Source organism: Pyrus communis, chromosome 2 (assembly GCF_963583255.1).
Source record: "Pyrus communis chromosome 2, drPyrComm1.1, whole genome shotgun sequence".
In the NCBI taxonomy this organism is placed as follows: Eukaryota; Viridiplantae; Streptophyta; class Magnoliopsida; order Rosales; family Rosaceae; genus Pyrus; species Pyrus communis.
Genome location: NC_084804.1, coordinates 5,268,089 through 5,290,313, shown reverse-complemented (window position 1 = coordinate 5,290,313; position 22,225 = coordinate 5,268,089). Strand labels below are relative to the sequence as shown.

Here is a 22,225-nt window from a genome sequence, read left to right as displayed (position 1 = left end):
CTGAGAATCTTATCGGTTATAACCGACATGAATGCTTAAGAAAAAAATTAGTTGACGTCAGCTAGCCGTTGCATTTGAATTTTTTTTTTATAGTTTTATTATTATTTTTTATTTACAAAATTTTCCCTATAACTTCTATTTTTAATATTTTTTTTTAAATTCTATTTTTTTCTATAACTTTTATTTTACAAAATTTGTTTCATTTTTTTTAAATTCCATTTTTTCCTATAACTTCTATTTCACATAGTTGCTTTATTTTATTTTAAATTCTATTTTTATCCTATAACTTCTATTTCACAAAATTTGTTTCATATTTTTTTTTAAATTATATTTTTTTCCTATAACTTCCTAAGCCATTATACAACATTAAATTAAATTAAGTAACATGAAACAACATTAAACAATATGAAATAACATTAAATAACATTAACCAACATACAAATTATACAACATAAAAAAAAAACATTTAACAACATGAAACTTAAACAACATTTTAAAAAACATTTAATAACATAAAACTTAAACGCCTACTCCATGCTTCTTTTGGCCCAAAGATGTGCAACAAGATCATGTTGTAGGTACTTATTTGTGGTACGAGAATGTATCATTCTATAGCCTCATGTACTCATTTATAGAGATACTACAAGTTCTTGGATTAAAAGGCAAATTAGGCCCATCATATATTTTTGCACGAGCCCTTCTTGACCTATTTGGATCTTCTTGGTTGTCATCGGACTCTCCATCAATATACTCATCTCGCTCATCCTCCACTATTATATTGTGTAATATGATGTAAGACATCATGATGGAGTCCAAATTTTCTCGACTCCACCCTCTTGCCGGTTCGTTAATAATCTTCCACCGTGCTTGTAGAATACCGAAAGCTCTCTCAACATCTTTCCGGTATGCTTCTTGGTGTAAGGTAAACAACTTTTCTGCATCATTCCTAGGGTTTGGAATTGTTTGGACAAGTGTCGCCCACTTTGAGTAGATGTCATCTGCCAAGTAATACCCCATATTGTATTGACGGTTGTTGATGTAGTAGTGAAGTTGCGGTGCTTTACCTTCCGTCAAGTTATTGAAGAGGGGTGAACGCCCAAGAACTGTAATGTCATTTTGGGATCCAGGGACTCTAAAGAAAGCATTCCAAATCTATGTGTCATATGAGGCAATCGCCTCTAACATAACAGTTGGCTTTCTCGACCTTCCGTTAAAGCCTACTTGCCATCCGGTAGGACAGTTCTTCCAATCCCAATGCATGCAGTCTAATGACCCTATCATGCCCGGAAACCCATGGTCTTCAGCTTTGCGAATGAGCCAATTCAGATCTTCTTGATTTGGCTCGCGGAGGTACTCTTCTTTGTGAACCTGAACAATTGTGTCACAAAATTGTTGAAGAGTATCAAGGCATGTAGACTCAGACATACCATGGGTTTCATCCATAGAATCAGTTGGGGAGCCATAAGCCATCATTCAAAGTGCAACAGTAACCTTCTGATGAAGTGAGAAACCAAGGCGGCCTGCTCTGTCCAGCTTCTGTCGAAAGTATGGATTGACTTGCTGGACATCACGAAGTAAACGCTCGAAGACATGACGTCTCATCCGGAAGCGACGTCTGAAATCCTCTTCTGTGTACACCGAGTTAGGGTTGAAGTAGTTGTTCATCAGATAGGCATGCGACATCGCTCTGTTTCGTGATTTGTAAGAGCGACCAGCAATAGAGCCACCTCATTGAGGTTGTTCCTCAGTTGGCTGACACACCATGGTTGCTGCCATGTTTTGTTTGTTGCGCCTTACTTGAACTTCTTCATCACACTCCTCATCTTCTAGTCTCATTTGCGCCCATTTTGCTTCCAATTTGGAATTGGATGAGGACCCCCAGTTGGAATCCGAAGAAGATCCAAAGTTGGAATTCATTGCAAACTTGAATTGAAAAAGATTGAATTGAAAGAGATTGAATTGAAAGAGATTGAATTGAAATAGATTGAATTCAAAGTTGTGTGAATTATAGCCCAATATCCACCCTATTTATAGCAAAAGAAAAATTCAAATCCAACGGCTAGCTGACGTCACTTAGCTGTTGGATTTGAATTTAAGTTGTAGTTTTTAAATAATAAATTATGTTTGGCCCTTGGTTGGAGACTGTTTTTTGTGGCAGGGCTAAAACGAGCCATCTGGCCCTCGGTTGGAGACGGAGGCAAATATGGCATTGTACTGTTCATTAAAATATTAATATCTTGAAGAATCTTGGAGGGCCAGAGGGCTAAAACGAGCCCTCTGGCCAGCCATTGGTTGGAGATGGCCTTACGTGAGAAATCTTACAGTGTAATAAGTTACACATATATTTTTCTTTTTCTATTTCTCACATCACATGAAAAATTTTACCATGCAACTAGTCGTACATTTTTATCTTTTTATCTCCACATGAGGGATTCTTGCGTTTAACGAATCATATTTCTTTATATTTTTATCTTCCACATCAAGTGAGGGATTTAACTAGTTTTACATTGTCTTTTTTCTATCTCTTGTATAACCTGAGAGATTTTATTGTGTAAATAGTTATACATTTATTTTTTTCTTTCTATTTCACAAATCATGCAAGAAATTTCACCATGCAAACGGTTGCATATGTGAGGAATTCTACCGTTTAACTAGTCATACATCTTTATATTTTTATCCATCACTCAAGCGAGGGCTTTGCCATGCAACTGGTTATGACTACAAGTCAGGATAGTTGAGAAAGGCTATGTAACCGTTCCTTATAGATAAGTTCAAATTTTTATCCCGTCAATAACAGTATATTAGAAACATGCTATTATTAACACTCTAAAAAATTTATTGTATACTCTAAATTTTTATATTTAAGAAAGAAAAAAAACACTTCTAAGCGTCGATAACAATACCATTACTTTTAAAAACAACTTATTTTCTTATTACCCTGCTCTATAGTTCTTCCCCATTAGCACTCTCTACTTTATAAGGGCATTTCTGCAATAATCATCACCATTGTGTCCATTGTTCTTTCATTTCAAGACTCAAAAGCTAAAAAAAAAGCAGGAAAACCCAGTTAATCAAAAAAGAAAAATGAAAAAGGAAAATTTGCAAAACCTTCTCGTCTAAAAATTAAAAATCTGACACTTTCTCTCTCATACTGTCCCTAAAGTCTTTCATAAATTACTTGTTCCCTTGGTATAAAAAAGACAGCCAAAAATAATGGCGGTTGTGCTTTTGATTGATTGAAGCTGAGAGAGAGAGAGAGAGAGGTAAAGCAATACTGGCAAAGCGAGCAAGCACTAGTGGTGTACTAGAACAATCACTACCACCACCACCGCTTACCACACACAGCAGCAAACCTTGTGTTTCCATTAGTGGAAAGTTTGGAAGCAAACCCAACTCTTGGATTCTCCATCTGTGCATATATTCTTCCTCAACAGTCTCTGTTTCTGTCATCTGTTAGCCTATTTTGTGCAGAGTTGATCATCGCGTACCTTTCAGTTTCCTCTCAGAATAATGCACAGGCCATTTGATTGCATCTTGCTTTTACTTGGGCTCCTTGCTGTTTGAGATCTGGTCCTTTCCTGCTTTCATGGTGGCACAAGCAACTTTGTGTTCTGAGGCTGAGATCTGGGGATTCTGTTAGCACAGTTGGGGTTTTAGGCTTCTGGGTTTTGCCGGGTTATTGCTCTAATTGCTCGGTTTCTGAGATTGGACTATCTGGGAGTGTACAATCTGTGACTTTGAAGCTCTGTTAGTCACAAATGGTGATGTGGGTTTGTTGAAGATTGTGGCATGAAGTCTTTAGTTGCAGATTGGACATTTTGGGTGGTTTGATTGAGGCTGGCTAAGTGCGAATGAGGCTGAAATTGATCGTTCTTATCAGCGAAACCAGTTTCATTTGAAGTTTCAGGACTTGGGGAATTGAGGGTTCTTTTGTTTAACTTTGCATGAATGTGAAGCTTCATGCTTTTGTGATTTCCTGGTAAAGTTTTGCATGAAAGTTTGTTTCTTTGGGGGGTTTGAATGTGTGATGGTGAAATATGATATTTTGCAGTAAAAAAAAAAAGAGGGGAAGAAAAGGATTGTCCTGTAATTTGGGTGAATTTTGGTGTTAAATTGTTGTGATTGTGACTGGGGTTGAATAACTTTTTGTGGAGTCAATTTTTAGGCTTCCAGTGTTTTTGAATCTCTGCGAATAATGAGGCTCTCTTCTGCTGGTTTCAGTCCTCAATCCCAGGAAGGTATGGTCAATTAATGTTGCTTGCAGAATTGTTCTGTGTGTATTTTTAATTTTTGCCAGGATTTTAAACTGAGATGTAGATATAGTTGTAATATGTTGTATGGATTTAGGATGTTGATAGTTCTGTTTGGTTGCCAAGAAATTTTGGGGAAAAATTAGATTTTAGAATTTTCATAACCCAAGTTAGCAGTTGTGTTAAGCTCTCTTCTCTCTCTCTCTCTCCCTCTCTCCCTCTCTGTTTTCTACTTTTCCTTTGCTCCTGGAGACCCAAATCCCAGAAAGCTTCTTATTTATTGTTTGGTTTCTTCTCTTTCCACCATTTTCTCAGCTGGCAGGGGCTTGATTTGGCTTTCTTTCTAAATTTGGAAGATAAAAATTAGTGTGAAATTTGAAAGTTAACCATAATTTCCAGAAGTCCATATACGGATGGAAAATTTATTTCCCTCCATAATAAGGCCCTCGGATGACATTTTAGTATTTATTTGTATTCTTTAATTGGTGGATTTGTAATCAAATTCTGAAACCAAGTGTTGGCTTTAATTGGTCTTTGTTTTCTTGAATTCCATTTTGTAGGGGAGAAGAAAGTTTTGAATTCTGAACTTTGGCATGCTTGTGCCGGTCCCCTTGTTTCTTTGCCCGCTGTTGGGAGCCGTGTAGTTTATTTTCCTCAAGGTCACAGCGAACAGGTTTGTATAAATAATTTGTCAGTTCTTCCTTGCAAATTTAGTGGCGTGTCGTTTTATTTGTCAATTTATGTTTGCGAAAGGATGAATTTGTTTCTGCCAACTTTTTATGCAACAGATGTGATATTCTGTGTGATCAATCTTCTGTAAATGTTCTACTTTTTATTCATTTTCCTTCTATGCAAACTGTAATGCTTCATAATGTAGGTTGCGGCATCAACCAACAAGGAAGTGGACGCTCATATTCCCAACCATCCAAGCTTGCCCCCGCAGCTTATCTGTCAACTCCACAATGTGACAATGCATGTAAGGCTTGTTTGGTTTGGTTAGTTCTGGTTCTTAATATTCCTATATGCTGGTTTCTAAAAGATCGATGTTGGTAACTGCAGGCAGATGTTGAGACAGATGAAGTGTATGCACAAATGACTTTGCAACCGCTAAATCTGGTATGCCACTTTGCCTTGATTGGCTTTGAAATTTTTGTTCTTTATCCTTTGCTCTCATGCTGTATATAACCTTCATCTGCAGCAAGAGCAAAAGGATGGCTACCTTCCAGCAGGGTTGGGCAGCCCAAACAAACAGCCAACAAATTATTTTTGTAAAACCTTGACAGCCAGTGACACAAGTACCCATGGTGGTTTCTCTGTTCCTCGCCGGGCAGCTGAAAAAGTGTTTCCTCCATTGGTAAATTCTCTAATTAACTATATGCAGTATGACCTTCACTTTTGAGCTAGTTACTAGGGTTTGTACAATAGTTCTGGCACTTTGTCTCAGGGAAAAATGACGGTTAATGGTTCTGTCTGAATATTATAGTATTTTCCATGTTTTTAATCTCTATTTTGTTTCTGAATATATATTTTTTGACATGCAGGATTTCTCCCAACAACCACCAGCGCAAGAGTTAATTGCAAGGGATTTGCATGATAATGAATGGAAGTTTAGACACATTTTTCGGGGTGAGTTTGCTAAGGAGAATTTTCATGAAAAGTGGAGAAAATATTAAACCTCTCTTCGTATCTTGAATGAGTGAAGTAGACTGAGAATTAAGTTTGACTTTAGATGAGTACTTTCCCGCCATTGCAACTTCTTTTAGTTTCCCGACTTGAATAGTGAGAATATCATGTTACAAGGCCTTTCATTCCATGAAGTGATTATTGACATGTTTGTTGATTTTTTTTCTATTTTAGGCCAGCCCAAAAGGCACCTTCTTACAACGGGTTGGAGTGTGTTTGTAAGTGCTAAAAGACTTGTTGCTGGAGACTCGGTCCTTTTCATCTGGTAGGCTGTTCACCCGTTCTCTGCTGTGTTGTTTTGTTTTGGTCATATAAACAATGTGATCTTTTGCAATGTTCATACTATTTTTTTGCCTGCTTGCAGGAATGAAAAGAATCAACTACTCCTTGGCATCCGGAGAGCTAACCGACAACAAACTGTGATGCCTTCATCAGTTTTATCAAGCGATAGCATGCACTTGGGACTTCTTGCTGCTGCAGCTCACGCAGCTGCAACAAGTAGTCCTTTCACCATATTTTATAATCCAAGGTATGAGTCTATGTAGGCTGATGATACCAGGTCTTTTAGGTTTATCACTTCCCCTGAAACTTACGCACCTTTCATGCAGGGCTAGCCCATCTGAGTTTGTCATTCCCCTGGCCAAGTACATTAAAGCGGTCTATCATACCTGCATTTCTGTTGGCATGCGTTTTCGGATGTTGTTTGAAACAGAAGAATCAAGTGTCCGCCGGTAGGTCCTAAACTTTTATTTCGTTAAGGATGTTATAGACGATTACTAGATAATTCCGAATGCTTCTTCTCTCCTTTCAATAAGTCTTGGATGCCTGTAATCTCGTTACGAAAAAACCCATAAATTTATGGGTTGGGTGTTGGTACATTGAACACTGCTAGCCTCCTTCATATTATTTTTATTCTAGAAGTTGCAAGTTTTATTGGTTGGTATCTGACAATTATACATTATCAGCTACATGGGAACAATAACTGGCATAAGTGACCTAGATCCAGCTCGGTGGCCTAATTCACATTGGCGTTCAGTCAAGGTTTGTTGTATAATTATTAATAATTATACATATACATCTATATATATAAGTAGATCTGTATTGCATATCGTAAACTGAATATTTTTTTTTGGATAGATCCGGGTTAAGTTCCTTAAGAATAATTTTTTTTTTTTACATCTTTTGCAACTTTGCTGGAACATTCATGGATAATCTTAACTTAATTCAGGTGGGTTGGGATGAATCCACAGCAGGGGAGAGACAGCCACGAGTCTCACTGTGGGAGGTTGAACCATTAACAACATTTCCCTTGTATCCATCTCCTTTCCAGCTTAGGCTTAAGCGACCATGGACACCTGGACTACCCTCTTTCAATGGTATGCTCATTTACTGCTAGATCTAGGCTATTTAACTCCCGATTTTATATCTTCTAGAATTGCGGCAGTAAGAAAATCTTTATTCTCTCAGGTATGAGGGACGACGACCTTGGCATGAATTCTCAACTCGTGTGGCTTCAAGGAAACAATGGAGACCGTGGAATGCAATCACTGAACTTTCCTGGCATGGGGGTCACACCATGGACGCAGCCAAGACTTGATGCTTCTATGATGGGCTTACAATCAGACATGTACCAAGCTATGGCTGCAGCCGCACTTCAAGAGATGAGGGCTGTAGATCCTTCCAGACCGCTACCTACATCCCTTCTGCAGTTCCAGCAGCCGCAAAGCCTCCCTAATAGTAATAGGTCTGCTGCCTTGATGCAGCCCCAGATGGTGCAAGAATCTCATTCTCAACAAGCCTTTCTCCAAGGTGTTCAAGAGAACCATCGCCAGTCACAGCCTCAGGTGCAAACTCAGTCTCACCTTCTTCAGCAGCAATTGCAGCATCAGAATTCTTTCAGTAATCAGCAGCAGCAGCAATTAGTTGATCATCAGCAGATTCCAAGTGCTGTCTCTTCCATGACTCAGTTTGCTTCCGCCTCTCAATCCCAGTCGCCATCTTTGCAAGTTGTCACAACGCTATGCCATCAACGGAGTTTTTCTGATTCTAATGGGAACCCTGCTACCAGCACTGTTATATCTCCCTTGCACAATCTCATGGGTTCATTTCCACAGGATGAATCATCCCACCTGCTTAACCTGCCTAGAACCAATCAATTAATATCTTCTGATGGCTGGCCATCAAAGCGAGCAGCGATTGACCCTCTTCTTTCCTCTGGAGTTTCTCAATGTGTTCTGCCCCGGGTGGAACAGTTTGGACCTCCCCACACTCCTATGTCTCAGAATTCTATTTCGTTGCCACCTTTTCCAGGGAGAGAGTGCTCATTAGACCAAGAAGGTGGTACCGATCCTCAAGGCCATCTTTTATTCGGTGTCAATATAGAGTCCTCACCTCTTATAATGCAAGGCGGGATGTCAAATCTTAGAGGAGTTGGTGGCGATTGTGGTTCTACAACCATGCATTTTCCTTCTAATTACATGAGCACTGCAGGCTCTGATTTTTCACTTAATCCAGCAGGTACACCTTCTAGTTGTATTCATGAATCGGGTTTCCCGCAGTCTTCAGAAAATGCAGACAATGGAGACCTGCTAAACAGAAATTTTGTTAAGGTAAGTTGCAATGGCCTGTTTAAGGTTATATTATTTTGTAAAGTTAAATTTTCAACTAGACCTCAAGTGATATGATAGTGGCCTTAAAATGTTGTCGTCTTCTAAACAAAACCATAATTATTTGCAGGTTTATAAGTCAGGGTCCTTTGGGAGGTCACTTGACATTACCAAGTTCAGCAGCTACCAAGAGCTACGTAACGAGCTTGCTCGTATGTTTGGCCTTGAAGGCGAGTTGGACGACCCTGTGAGATCAGGCTGGCAGCTTGTATTTGTTGACCGGGAGAATGATGTTCTTCTCCTCGGGGATGACCCCTGGCCGTGAGTTCCCACTACTATAATTTAATTTTTTTTCCTAGCTATGAATTGTAGGATAAAAAAATGCATGAGTCCACTTGAGTCTGAACTTTCGGAGACTTAAAACAAGAGTTCCTCTAGCTGTAAGTTGTGCAGAGTTAAGACTGGGCGTTGCTGAGAAAACTTGTTTAGTATTTTTGTCATTGCTTAAATGTTCTAAGTAGGAACGAGTTAATTTCCATGTGGACTAGGTTTCCAATTTTGTAGCGAATGACTTGCATATATTTAGGCTCGATTGAAATATTGACCGCTTGGCAGTAAACTTTCCGGTACACCCCAAAATTTCTTTCGTCTGAATTCTGTTATTGATTGTCTGACTCTAGATTCGTTGTGTTTATGCTGATACCAGGGAGTTTGTAAATAGCGTGTGGTGTATCAAAATACTCTCACCACAAGAAGTTCAGCAAATGGGAAAACGAGGCCTCGAACTTCTAAAGTCAGTCCCAAATCAGAGGCTCTCAGACAATAGTTGCGACGACTATGGAAGCCGGCAGGACTCAAGAAACTTGAGCAGCGGGATAACGTCCGTGGGGTCACTCGAGTATTGAACAACTTAACCGGTTAAGATACCATTCTCTTATGTAATATTTGCAGCTCCTCCCAACTTCTCCAACCCTTTTTGAAGAGTTGGGAGGGCGGCTTAATACTGTAGCTTTAAGGCTTAGTTTAATGCTGTAATTAAACGATGCGTATCTCTTTTCGTTATTTCCTTGTATTCAAATACGTACAACGCATATGTAGTAGGAGACTTGAATGTTTGTGAAAATAGCCTTAAAAAGGTGTATTGCAGCATGTTCGTGACTGTATGGCTTTCTCTAAATTGTATATGAACCGTCATGTATGCATGGCTTTTTCTAAGCAATATTGGAGGAGGGGGAAATGAACTCGGAATTTCGGCTGCAAGAGTGAATGCTCTACACACTACATGCATATCAAAATTCCTGATTTTCTCATGTTTCATGTACACATGATTCATGGTTCATTTGAATGTTCATATATACACATGATTCATGATTCATGGTTCATTTGAATGTTCATATATACACATGATTCATGGTTCATTTGAATGTTCATATATACACATGATTCATGATTCATGGTTCATTTGAATGTTCATATATACACATGATTCATGGTTCATATGTGCATTCAAAAGCAGAATATCATGATTACTTTTCTTGATCTCAAAAGTCTAAACCAATGACACTTATGTTTTTATCAAAACCTTCATTCACAATTATTTGAGGTCCCATGCTGTGTCGGCATGCATGTTCTCAAAATTAAACGCTATTTTTTTTATTTTTTATTCGAGTAATGTTACACTTGTCATTTATTTATACCATCTATCTAGTAGAGGTAACGTCCACTAGCATATATAGGTTTTCTCTCTATTAGAGATGTGGTACAAATAGACATTAAGAATATCATTTTATTAAATAAATTGTCGAGCATGTATATTTATAGCGTCAAGTAAAGGGTCGAACAAATGAGTTCAAATCTTTTGCACCGAAAATCCTCAGTGGCCTCTCTGTGTCCTATCTACTTCAGTGACACGTGTTCTTTGAACTTAATTTATCTTTAGTTTTTAATATTTTTGTTGAACAAATAAGTTGAAGAGCTAACACTGTTAAGTGTCATTCAAATGAAGGAACAGATGTCAACAAATGAGATAAGTCACAAAGAGTGCATTTTGGTTTTAAAGATGGTCAAAGAATATAACTTGGTTATAGCATTTACTTATCAGATGGTGTATGTATTAAGTAAATGTATGTATCGTAACTAACGTTTAACTTAAAAGTTTGATGGTCAAAAAAGTATACCACTAAAGTGATTAGTGGACCTGATGGTGAATGAGTAAAGGTTAAATTGATAGCGAAAGTCTGGGTTTTCTGATGCATGTTGTGGGGCTATCTACACAGAGGGGACTTTTAAGAGGGATGGAATGGTGACAGAGGTAGGGCACCCTCTTCAGCAATGATAGGACCCAGCCCTTGGAAAAGGTTGGTTGGCCATACAATTGTACGAAGGGGCAGCGACTCAGCAACCTTTTCCTTGAACGAGTATTGTAATTTGCATGGTCAATTTTCTGCAAGACCCCACCTGCTCTGTCATCCACAGCAGCATCACTGAACCAAAGTCTCCATCTTTGTGTAAACAGACAAGATGAGCATCCACGCTTTAAGTCACCTTTATTGTGTCTACCTGAATGAAGCTCGGTCCAAAGCCTTTGGAGAAAATAAATTATATATGATCTCAACATTTTAAGCAAACTAACATGGAAAAGTTCTCAAAAACTTTAGTTTTAATAAAAAAATAAAATAAAGGTGTAAGTAAATAATACCAGAAATGACTTTTGAAGATAAAAATGTCCTTAACGTTAAAAATGAACAGTACCAGAAGTGTTTCATTAAGATTTCTAACATTTTATTGTTAAGAGTTTTTTTTTATTATTTTTTATTTTTTATTTAAATTTCTTCCAAATGTTGTGTCCTAGACTCCTAGTTGATGCTTTAATCTTGATTTCGAAGGGGGAAAAACATAATGGAATTTATTCTTGATTCTTTAGGCATCTGATTACAAATTTCAAAATGAAACTTTCATTTTTTTCTCAATTTTATATGCGTTAATAAACGCACGAAGACGTTAAGAATCAAATAATTTTGATACCTAATTTTATCAACTGCAAGAAAGTAAAGAATCAGGATGATTATACAATTTCAATACCTAATTTTAGTAAACATATCACGAGTGGCACGAATAAAAATTTCTTTGCTTGCAAGGATTGTTAATGTAAACATAAGCAACCCAGAAGGTATGATTATGGAGGGAATTATTATTTAGTTTATCAGAAAAACAAGTTCCAAAAAGTGGATGCTGAAAATTGTATGTTTAGCCATGATTGAAGCATGCCTAGAGGTGTCTAGGTTGAAACTTTCTTTAGGTGCTATGGATTATTCAGTACTCATAATGTTTTAGCCGTTAAATTTAACAATAAAACATCCAAATTACCGAATACTCTGGAGCATAAATAAAGCTTTGGTCTACATTATGTGGCCTGGCCTAGGGCATTGTTGGCCTCGGTCATAATGTTTTAACTGTTAAATTTAACAGTAAAACACCCAAATTACCAAATACTTCAAAGCATCAATAAAGTTTTGGTCTAGATTATGTGGCTCGGTCTAGGGCATTGTTGGCCTAGAGCATAATGTTTTAACCATTAAATTTAACAATAAAACATCTAAATTACATCAATAAAGTTTTGGTCTAGATTATGTGGCCTGGCCTATGGCATTGTTGGTGCCAAATATAAAAGAGCCCTCCAACTCTCGGGGTGTGCACAAGCATGTGGGTTTGATTAAACAATACACAAAGGGGAAAGCTTTTTGTCATTGAGGTAGGAAGACTGACTTGGGAATTGAAAGGTGTCCTATTGAATTTCAAGTGGGACTGGGCACACCTATATCCAGGTATCTTAGGGCTAGGATCCCAGGATTTTCTAGACTGCTCTTCCTTTTGGGTTGAAATAGGTTCAAGAATTTGATGGTAGTGGGCCTTAATTTAAGGTAAAGTGACCTTCACCTTGAGGTAGTCTCTTATGCAGATCATAGTTGTGCGCATGTAAGTGCGGCTGTGAGAGGCCAGTCAAGGACTCAATATTGTTGGTCGACCGACGACTCAGTACTGTTGGTCGACCGGCCACTCACATTCCCTACATGATGCGCACCGTTGAGAGTTCGAAAGAGAGAATTTCCGCTTTCGGTGGTACCAGTCTAGCGACAAAGACAATCATCTCTAGAAAAGGATTATGATAATTTAGCTTAACCCCATAAAATTTTAAGAAAAACTAATGAAAAAAAACTTGAAAACTTTGAGTTTTAATGATAAGGACAAAATACAAGATAAAGTGAATAGTATGAGTGATTTTTTTAGTGTAAATATATGATTTTTCGTTTAAATGAACAGTAATTTTTCTTTAAAACTCCCAAAATTTTACTCTCAAATGGCTTTTAGATTTTTCTCTCAACAGTTCCTATTTATTCTCTTCTTTTCCTCCAATCTCAGATAGTTGGGGGTAGAGAGGATGCAAACAATGTTGGAACATAGATACCTCAACATTCATATGCATCTACTGAAAAATCTACTAAATCTAACAACACTGGTTGCTCTGTGGATATAAAGTTTGTATATCATACACAAACTCCTTCAATCATAATGTGTACTGAAAACATACGCGCTCCTCGTACGAAGCTTTTCTTCTATATTTTGTTTCAGGTTTTATCACAACCAACCGCAACAAATGTAATGAGATGATGGCATTCGTCCAGTCTGGCGGATGTATTCTGCTTGAGCTGCAGTTTTCTCTGCACTCTGATTCTTTCTAGCTTCAGCTGCCGCCCGTTTCTCTTCGGATATTTGCCTTGCTAGTGCTATCTTCTTCATTATCTTGGATTGAGCTTGCGCTCTCATTTGTTCAACTTGAGCCTGAAAAGTAGTCCTGAATTAGTCAAGACAAACAAAAGTTTCCAACCACAAAATCCTCCGTATCATATCCATATCGTTACGAAGTACCAACGCATTTACTTGAGAGTCAAGAAAAGCATAAATCACAATACTTCCCAATCGCCAGGTATAAAGTTAATAACTGGAGCTCACTGAACCAGTTCAATACAATTCAAAAGAAATATCGGCCAAGGTTTCAGACTCGAAAATAGAACACTTCTTCTGGCTAGAGATGCGAAATGAAAAGAACTTTAAATACCTCTATTCTCCGCATCTCTGCTTCGAGTTTTGCCTTCTGCTGACTTTCCCATGCTTGGATTTGGATTTCATCGCGCTTGTATCTGAGAAATGTTAGCATTCTCTAGTCATGTTAGGATGGCAGAACATACATACATGGTTTCAAGTAGAAATGCATAGCAGTACTCTATTACAAAGCAACGCAAAAAGGTGATCCAAACGAAGTTCTAAAAGAATGGGGGTTATTGGGTTGAAGCAGAAACCTTGCTGTATGTCTACATTTTTCAGCTTCCTCCCAGGCCGCTGCTCGTTTTTCAAACTCAATCCGCTCAAGTTCGGTCGCATCAGCTTTTTCAGCAGAAAGTTTCTTCTCCTGCTCCTCTTTACTTGCCCAAGCGGCAATGTTCATCTTACCAAGCTGAACACCAAGTTCTACAATCTCCCTTCTTGTCTTGAGCTTTAATTCTTCTTCTGACAATTGTCTTTTGTTGTTTTCAAATCGTGGCTGTGATTCGCCATCCGTGGTAGGTGTGGGAGCCGGTGCACCTCCTCGGGGAGTTGACGGCACTGAAGAAGTTGGGCTGCGGCGTGGGGTTGTTGCCCCTTCAGGAGTAGCAGTCCTTGAAGGCTCTTGACTCGGGATCGGTGTCATTTCCGTTCCCATATCTCTCATTGAGACTGATCTTATGGCAGCAGTGCCTGCACAAACCGAAAGCAAATGGTCAATTTCCTCTGCCTCTGCTATACACATTTAAGTCTACGAACAAGGAAGCTAAAAGTAATGCAACCACAAGACGTACAAATCCTACATAACATAACAAAGTACCACATGAAGTTCTTAAAGCCAATGAAAGCGTACCTGCAGCGTTTTCCACAGTACTTTTAGAACACATAGCATTCCCCTCGCAAGCTTGACCTGAACTCATGTGAGACTCCGATGGGACAAAAGAGAACTTATCGAATCCAATCTGCGATGCAGGCTGACAGAAATCGACCCGCTTTGTGTCTGCTCCTCTGCCATTTGGCTTATAATCGTGGTTAGCAGACTCCGGAGCCACCCTCACCATACATGTCACCGGCAAACGAATTGTTTGGTTTTGTAAATTACTCTTTCTGGGAAAATTTGCTTGTACAATTTGCTTGTTCATTATCCATTTCTCGGCGTCGTTCCACTTCGATGGCATAGTTCTTGAAAGCGTTCTCGAAAGGTGCTTATGTACCGACTTCTCCCCTTTATGAAACTCGAAACTGGATGAACTAGCATTACTATCATAGTCAAGGTTCTCGTCATCCATCATTCTCACGGGGTGAATTGCGCATGAATTACCGCTCTCACCCTTTGAATAATGCTGCAATTTAACACGACCGCGATCGCCATTTTCTCGCGGCAACGACTCCTTTGGTTGACAAGAAGGTTGATCACTTTGTCCAAGGTCCAATGCCGCTGCACTCGACAAATTCATGGACACAACTTCCAAACTGGACGATTGAACTGGACAGCATAAGACTTAATCAGTAAACGGTTTAGCATTTGCGCAACGCATGGGAAATCCATTGGAGAACTAAGCTGGGATTAATCGATGCTCGTGTTACGAATTTTTGAATCAAAAGAGGAGAGACAAACCTTCCTCATCTCCATTCATGGGGTCTAACAAGCTATTCTTCACGAACTCGGAATCGGCAAGCTTCGAGGGCGAAGTTCTGGAGGAGTTACTGTTTGATCCATCCTTCGTTTTATGATGGTGAGGCCCTATGAGCTTCATCCTCAATTTACTGGGAGAAATTATACCAGTCTGAAAGAGGAAAGAAAAACGAGACAGTAAAAGTAATTACCCTTTCAGTCCACTACTCAAAAAATGCTAAAAGCTATCATCTTTGTGAACAAAACCAACTAATTAAACAAACCCAATTAATCAAATTACTAAAATCATATCCAAATTTGATTAAGCACGTATATATTGCAGCAGAAGCCAGTCCAAGGGTTTTTTTTTTTTTTTGATATACAAGTTTCAACCAAATTCATGCAATTTGGAAACAACCCCTGAAAGTAAAATTCGTTCACACAAAGTTCCACAACCAAAGAGAATAAAGCTCCATTCATCTCCAAAAGAACATAAAAAAGGAGTTAGAAAAAACAGACATGGGTTTTTGTTAAATTTACCTGAGCTTTGTGTATCCTCTCGTACTCCATTAGATCTCTCTCTCTAACTTTCTCTCTCTAAAAGAACCTTCTTTTCTCTCTACAATATCATTCTGAGGAACAACAACAAAGAAAGAAGAAACCTTTAAATGGGTAGAATCCTCTCTCTCTCCTCTCTCTCTCTCTCTCCGTATTTTTTTGGTAGGCAGACAGAGACACGGGTGTTTTCAAAGTTCCTAGTTATAAACTTACAAGATAGGATAATTTTCGTTTAGTTCGGCTCCTCTGCAGCATAAGGCCGTGCTGTACTTCTTTCTGATCCTGACACGTCATTACTTGGACCCACATTCACCGGGACCATATGACGTGGCACAAATCTGCAGACCAGCCTCTTAAATTGTGGCCGGCGGGCTTCCTAACCAGAGGCAACGAGGAATTGCCGATTTTTAAGAGACCCAATTATTATTATTTTTTCTTTTATATTATATATATATTTGAATGTTCGAAATTTTCTTGTAAGAAGAATCCTTCGTGAATTTATTTCTATTTTATTTTTTAACATAATATTTTATAAAATTAACGTAGAAAATAACGTTGAATTGTGATGTATCAAAAAATTCAAATAGAAATTTACTTCGAGAAAGCTCCTTTTTCTGTAATTTCCCTTGTCATTTAGCAAGAGGACAAAGTAAATTATGTAAATGGAACAAATGATTAAAGTCAGAGGGGTTTCGAACAGTGGCAATGATGAAAAGTGGGATTTCAGTTTGCTCTGCATAGAAACTGAACTGTGCATGTGGGTCAAAAATCAATCAATCAATCACAAAAATTTACTATAAAAAGAATTTTACCCTTCTGCTTTAAGAAAATCACAGTGAAAAATAAAAATTACTGGCCAATCTAATCTAATCACCTAATTTGTGACCCCTAATCTTTGATTATCTTCAATCAAGCTTATCTTAATGGATGATCACCTTCGTATTTAGACTAATTGTCTGATTCAACATCTTCATGGCCCCCCACCACACTTTGGAAAGTTTCTTTTAGTCGCAATTCCACTATATGAAGTTTTGAACAACTACTGGATTTCGCAAGATCACTTTTCCAAATTTTTACATTTCGTTTCATCTCAAACTCAACCGTGTAGTTGGAGGGATGAATCCGGATTCTCGTCGGATCCTATTTGTGAGGATTCTGAAAATCCGTAAATCATATATGTTCATCGTATATTATGCGATTAGAAATCATTTTAAATATTTTTATTTAAAATTAAATACAAACAGTATATGACAAAAACTGACCGCACGATGTATGAAGAATGAACACAATTTACGAATCCCTAAAATCCTCACAAAAAAATCCAAAAAAGATCTTGTTAGGAGGCATAATCCTGTTTATCTATAATTTTCATCACGTAGCTTGATCATAGATTGAACGAGTAATCCAACAATTTCTGCATAATAAAACAAGAATAAGAAAAATGAGTGAACCATATAATGTATGATTGAATATACGTGAGAATAATCTCAGATTTATTTAGCACTAGTCTTAACTAATTATTGTCATTAAGAGTTTGGACAAAATATATTAATAATCACAATTGACATTTGGGTTTATATTTGAGAGGAGGATTCTCTCCTTTATTAATATTTCTTATTTTTCCTCATTTCTTATTTAAATAATCACGATTAAATTACGTTAATATCTTATATTATTTTTTTTATAAAGATAATAAGATAAAAAAGTCAAGGAGTGAAAATCCCTCTCCTTATATTTGAACCTTGATGGTGACAGCATGGTGTCTACATCCGTACAATTCATAATTGGATGGCCAGTCTTAGCTTCTTGTTCTACCTTCCTCAGATTATGTGTATATTTAGCAAAAGATTTTCTACAGAAATGTAAGACTTTCTGCCACTGTTTTTTCAAACTTATATCCTAAATTATTATATGTCCTTTTTTAAATTAAAAAAAATAGTATTTCATAAAAAATTTCTCCTTATTTTATAAGATTTTTGAAGAAAAACGAAGAGAGAATTTGTTTGGAATTAAATTTCCCATATTAGCGGCATAAAATAGTGGATATTAAAAGAAATGTGTTTTTTGAGAAAGGACCGCGTTTGTCGGGTTAAATATTTAATGTGAGCGACTGAGAAGGTTAAACTCTCATTAAAAGATAATGATAGAAGGATCAAACTACTAATAGAAAATAAACATATTAATTAACATTTAAATATTCAATTATCATCAATTACATCTTTTAGTCTACACAATTATGTTAAATTTCTTTTAAAATGTATAATATTATTACTTTCGCCATCGCAATTAGCTAATAATAAGAAAATTAGGGTGAGAGGTGAGGTCAGCAGTCAAAGTGTCAAAAGATACTTTTGGTAAACACATGCACCAAAGCAGGACCCATTATTATAATTTGGACGAGGAACGATGAACAGCCCCAGTTAGATCAGATGGGTCATTGCATTGGGGTTGTTTGTAGGGTTCAGAATTCTATAACCCTATCACAAACCCTATTCTTTTTGTTGTTGTTTTCTATGTACCTAATGCCACTACAAACGGTTTGTTTTCATTTCTTTATAACAAATTTGGACTTCTTCAATTAAATTTTAGCAAAATTAACGGAAAATATTTGAAAATTTTGAATTTGAGTTTTACGAAAATGATAAAATAAAATGTTAAATATATAGTACAATGATTAATTTTTTAATGTAAAAATATAATTTTTCATTAAAATAAACAATATTAAGAACTTTTCATTAAAGTTTCCTTTAATTTTCAATCAAGAGCAATAGCGAACTACTTCTACTTCTGTTTCATAAGCGTAACATTTAAATCAATAACTCAATGATGCGTTGTTATTTGGAAATGATGGAGCATTGTGTTATTGATATAAAGATAATATTAAAGAGATCAAAATTTTAAATTAAATTTATAAATCAAATGATATGTCATCAATAATAAATAAGCACGTTAATCGATACTTAATTAATAATTCAATCATCTACAATCATATTATTTTTTTTGTAAATTTCATTTAAAAAATCTAATTTCCCTAACATTACCCTCGATATAATACGTTATTCAAGAGGTCTAAATCCTTTCTAAATCCTTCCTCACTAAAGTATCTCTTAATATTTCGTTAAATGATATTAGCTTTCATTTTTTGAAAAATATTTTGAGATTTTTAGTTCTAATTAAGAGTATTTATCCTTACATGTTAATGCCGCATGTTTAATTCTTTATTTTTTTTAACTTATAAGGCTCTACTTCCTGACACTATACGCTTCTTCTCTCTTCATGCTCTAAAACAAGCTTACACTTGATATTTCATATTTTTTTTCAATCTCTTATAATATGAATAAATATATAATGAGCGAAAAAAAAAGAATACGAAACATATTGCGTGAAATTTTACTCCCTTAACACTTCTTACTTAACAAAAAATAATAATAATAATAATAATAATAATAATAATAATTTAGTTCTCAAAGTCCCATGAGGCAAAATAAGGGGGTCCTCCCTTACTTTATTTTATATTCACGGGTTCCGACGCCTACGATTGTAACTCATCAAGAAAATATTTTGAAGCAAGAAACATTCTCCACGCAGAGTTTGTAATTGGCATTACTCTTCGCAATTTGCTCGATCCATGGATTGTGACTTGTAACCCTACTCACATGTTGTGTTTTCCTTGTCAACTGGTCCAATGCAAGCATCCATGGATGGAATATGAACACTTGGCATTTACAATATGTTTGAAAGATTAGAATAAAAGTGTTGCTTAATTAGTAGCCTACTTCTCTGACCACATTCTCCACATGCCAAGTCAACAGAAAATGAGTCGGCTCCCACCGTTTTTGTCTTCTTTCTTCTGCTCATATATCAAACTACAAACCCAGATCATGTGTTTGATATTCTTAGTTGTGATTGTAAATTTCATAGGTTTTTAACTGAAAAGTTTGAGCTTTTTTCACTTTTTATATTTTGTATGAGCTTCAGTGGCGTTCTAGGATTTACACAGCAGACTTAATTTAGTGGGATATGATTTTATTGTTGTTTTCGTTATATTTTGTACCAACTAGCAACAATATTTGATGTTCATATTGGATGTGATTGTGCAGAATTACAATAATTATATATAGTTTAGTTCTAACTAGTTAGATACTTTTTTTTATTTTTTTATTCAAGCGATATTCAATTCAAATTTGAAAAATTTGCGTGCATTTCGCCATTTCTTACCGCTTCCTTTTCTATCTATCTCCTTGTATATCTTTGTACATGCAGAAACGAGCGTATATCATTTTGTTTGATCGGGCCTTGAGTATGTCTTTGACAGAGAGCTAGCTAGAGAGGAATATGAAGCGGGTGTAGCTAAGAAGGGTTAGGGAAAGGCTGAACCTTTCAAGCTAGCAAAGGATACTTGATTGCATCACTGCAATTTGTTATTCAATATTGTGGACAAGCCAACCGTCCATATTAAAACTCCGACGAGGGTCAGGCAAGACAACTTGCTATCACCCCCTCTTGTCGGCACCTTTTATCGTCCGACGATGCTGTAATTTTTATGCTCGTGATTTTTTATCGTGGTATATTTTTGGGGAGTTTAATTCTGGTAACCATAATTAAGCACACAAAATGGTAAGCGTGTGCGTGGTTATTAGGTCTTTCCCCTAATAACCTAAGGGGGCGTTTGTTTGCCCTCACTAAGTTGGACTGGACTGGACTGGACTAGCTGTTAGTCCAATACTGTGTTTGTTCCATGCTGGGACTAACATTAATGAGACTAAAGGGGACTAGCATGGACAAAACCCTTCACTAAGAGGTCTTAGCGAGACCCCCCAATAACCATGGGACTAGCTAAGACTATCCTCTCTTTCTCATCTTCGTCATGCTCAACGACCACTCCCAACAGACTCCTCGTCATCTCCGATCACCTAGATCAATCATTAACTTTCCGACTCTCTTTCAGATCCATTTCACAACCAACTTTCATATAAAATATACCAAATTGAAGCTGGGAGTGACAAGATTACAATTTTACCTGAATTGAGGCTAAAATGTGGTCGAATGTGGCCGGAAAATGGCCTGGAAGTCTCGGCCTGTTTGGGCTTCTTCAAATCCATGACAGATTCGAGCATTCAAAGCTAAGATCTCGGTCCAGGGATGGTGATGAATTTTTTGGCAGTGCTAACTTCATCCAATTTAACGAGGGTTGGCCAGAAAACACATCGGGAAAATTGAAGCCGTGAGGTTCCGTTCGAACAATGCATAGCTAGAGAGGGAGGGAGGACAGAGAAATAGAGACTAGAATCAATAAGGAGTTTGACCAGGAATGAGAAAGAAACATGAATTGAGGGGTCTAAGAGGAAAAAAAGAGGGAGAGGGTGGGACAATGAGAGAAGAGGAAAAGAGTGGGATGGAAATGGTAGGAAAAGATAGAGAAAAAGATAAGATCATAATAAAATATTAATAATTTATATATTAAATAATATAATATTAGAATTTATTATTATCCAGCTTCTTAGTCCAATACTGCACCAAACGCTTCACTAAGTTAGTCCAGTTTAGTCTAGTCTAAGCCAGTCCAGCTTAGTCTTTGAAGCTAATCCAGTCCGAGATAGTCCGGCGCAACAAACGCCCCCTAAAGCTTTTTCTATGGACTCCTGTGTCGTGTGTGGGGGTTCTTAGGTCTTCGGCCTGGCCTACAAGTTCTACAACAAAAAGTTGGAAAAAGAGTTTGAATTAGGTGGCTGAAGGAAACTGGGATGTAATATAAAAATTGACTACCACTGCTAGTACTCGGGTCTTTTGCCTATATTTAGAATATGAAATAGGGAGTTTTAACAAAAAACTTACGGTAGTGTTCATTTTAACGAAAAATCATATTTTTACACTAAAAAGTCAATCATAGTACTATTCCCTTTACCCTTTATTTTGTCATTATCATTAAAACTCAAAGTTTTCAAGTCATTTTCATTAGTTTTTCTTATGAAATATGGATAATAGCTCAAAGTTAAAAGAGAAATGCTAATTAGACTCTCTTAACAGTGAGACTAATCACAAATTATTTCACACTTCACAGTTTAAAGTTAATTATTGTGGCAATATTATAAAATATTATGTTTCAATATGGTAGCAGAGGCCAAAGAATCTAAAAAGTTTCATTTTTTAAAATCTCCTTAATTTGCATTTCTCTTTTTTAACTTTGGGCTAGAAAAATAAACCATATGAAAGGCAAAAGACCCGAGTAGTAGGTTTCCTTTAGTCATAATTCAAACTTCTTTCCAACTTTTTGTTGTAGAACTTAAAAGACCAGGGCAAAGACATAATAAGCACCCACACACAAGACATGGGAGTCCATAGAAAATAAGGGCATCAATAGTTGCACATATTGCGGTATGAATGATTTAATAGTAAAAAGAACAAACTAGCGA

General features: G+C 36.9%; 3 protein-coding genes across 3 annotated transcripts; 1 reads left to right on the top strand and 2 right to left on the bottom strand.

The window, feature by feature from the left end:
• Positions 1-1,152: 1,152 nt before the first annotated feature.
• LOC137724599 (uncharacterized) lies at positions 1,153-1,683 on the bottom strand. Its single transcript, XM_068463360.1, has 2 exons — positions 1,492-1,683; positions 1,153-1,368 (listed from the first exon to the last, which is right to left on the bottom strand). The coding sequence occupies exons 1-2, from the start codon at positions 1,681-1,683 to the stop codon at positions 1,153-1,155; spliced, it is 408 nt and encodes a 135-aa protein (XP_068319461.1).
• A 1,461-nt stretch (positions 1,684-3,144) lies between these two features.
• On the top strand, positions 3,145-9,787 carry LOC137726567 (auxin response factor 6-like). Its single transcript, XM_068465503.1, has 15 exons — positions 3,145-3,979; positions 4,166-4,238; positions 4,811-4,923; positions 5,128-5,226; positions 5,310-5,366; positions 5,449-5,604; positions 5,792-5,876; positions 6,108-6,198; positions 6,298-6,462; positions 6,542-6,664; positions 6,899-6,974; positions 7,162-7,309; positions 7,401-8,542; positions 8,670-8,860; positions 9,246-9,787. The coding sequence occupies exons 2-15, from the start codon at positions 4,196-4,198 to the stop codon at positions 9,442-9,444; spliced, it is 2,688 nt and encodes an 895-aa protein (XP_068321604.1). The 5' UTR covers positions 3,145-3,979; positions 4,166-4,195; the 3' UTR covers positions 9,445-9,787.
• Positions 9,788-12,987: 3,200 nt separating this feature from the next.
• On the bottom strand, positions 12,988-15,956 carry LOC137726883 (uncharacterized). The gene is made up of 6 exons (XM_068465835.1): positions 15,795-15,956; positions 15,258-15,426; positions 14,493-15,125; positions 13,897-14,332; positions 13,656-13,737; positions 12,988-13,378 (listed from the first exon to the last, which is right to left on the bottom strand). Exons 1-6 carry the CDS (start codon positions 15,822-15,824, stop codon positions 13,175-13,177), a joined length of 1,554 nt encoding a protein of 517 aa, XP_068321936.1. The 5' UTR covers positions 15,825-15,956; the 3' UTR covers positions 12,988-13,174.
• Between the last annotated feature and the right edge of the window lie 6,269 nt (positions 15,957-22,225).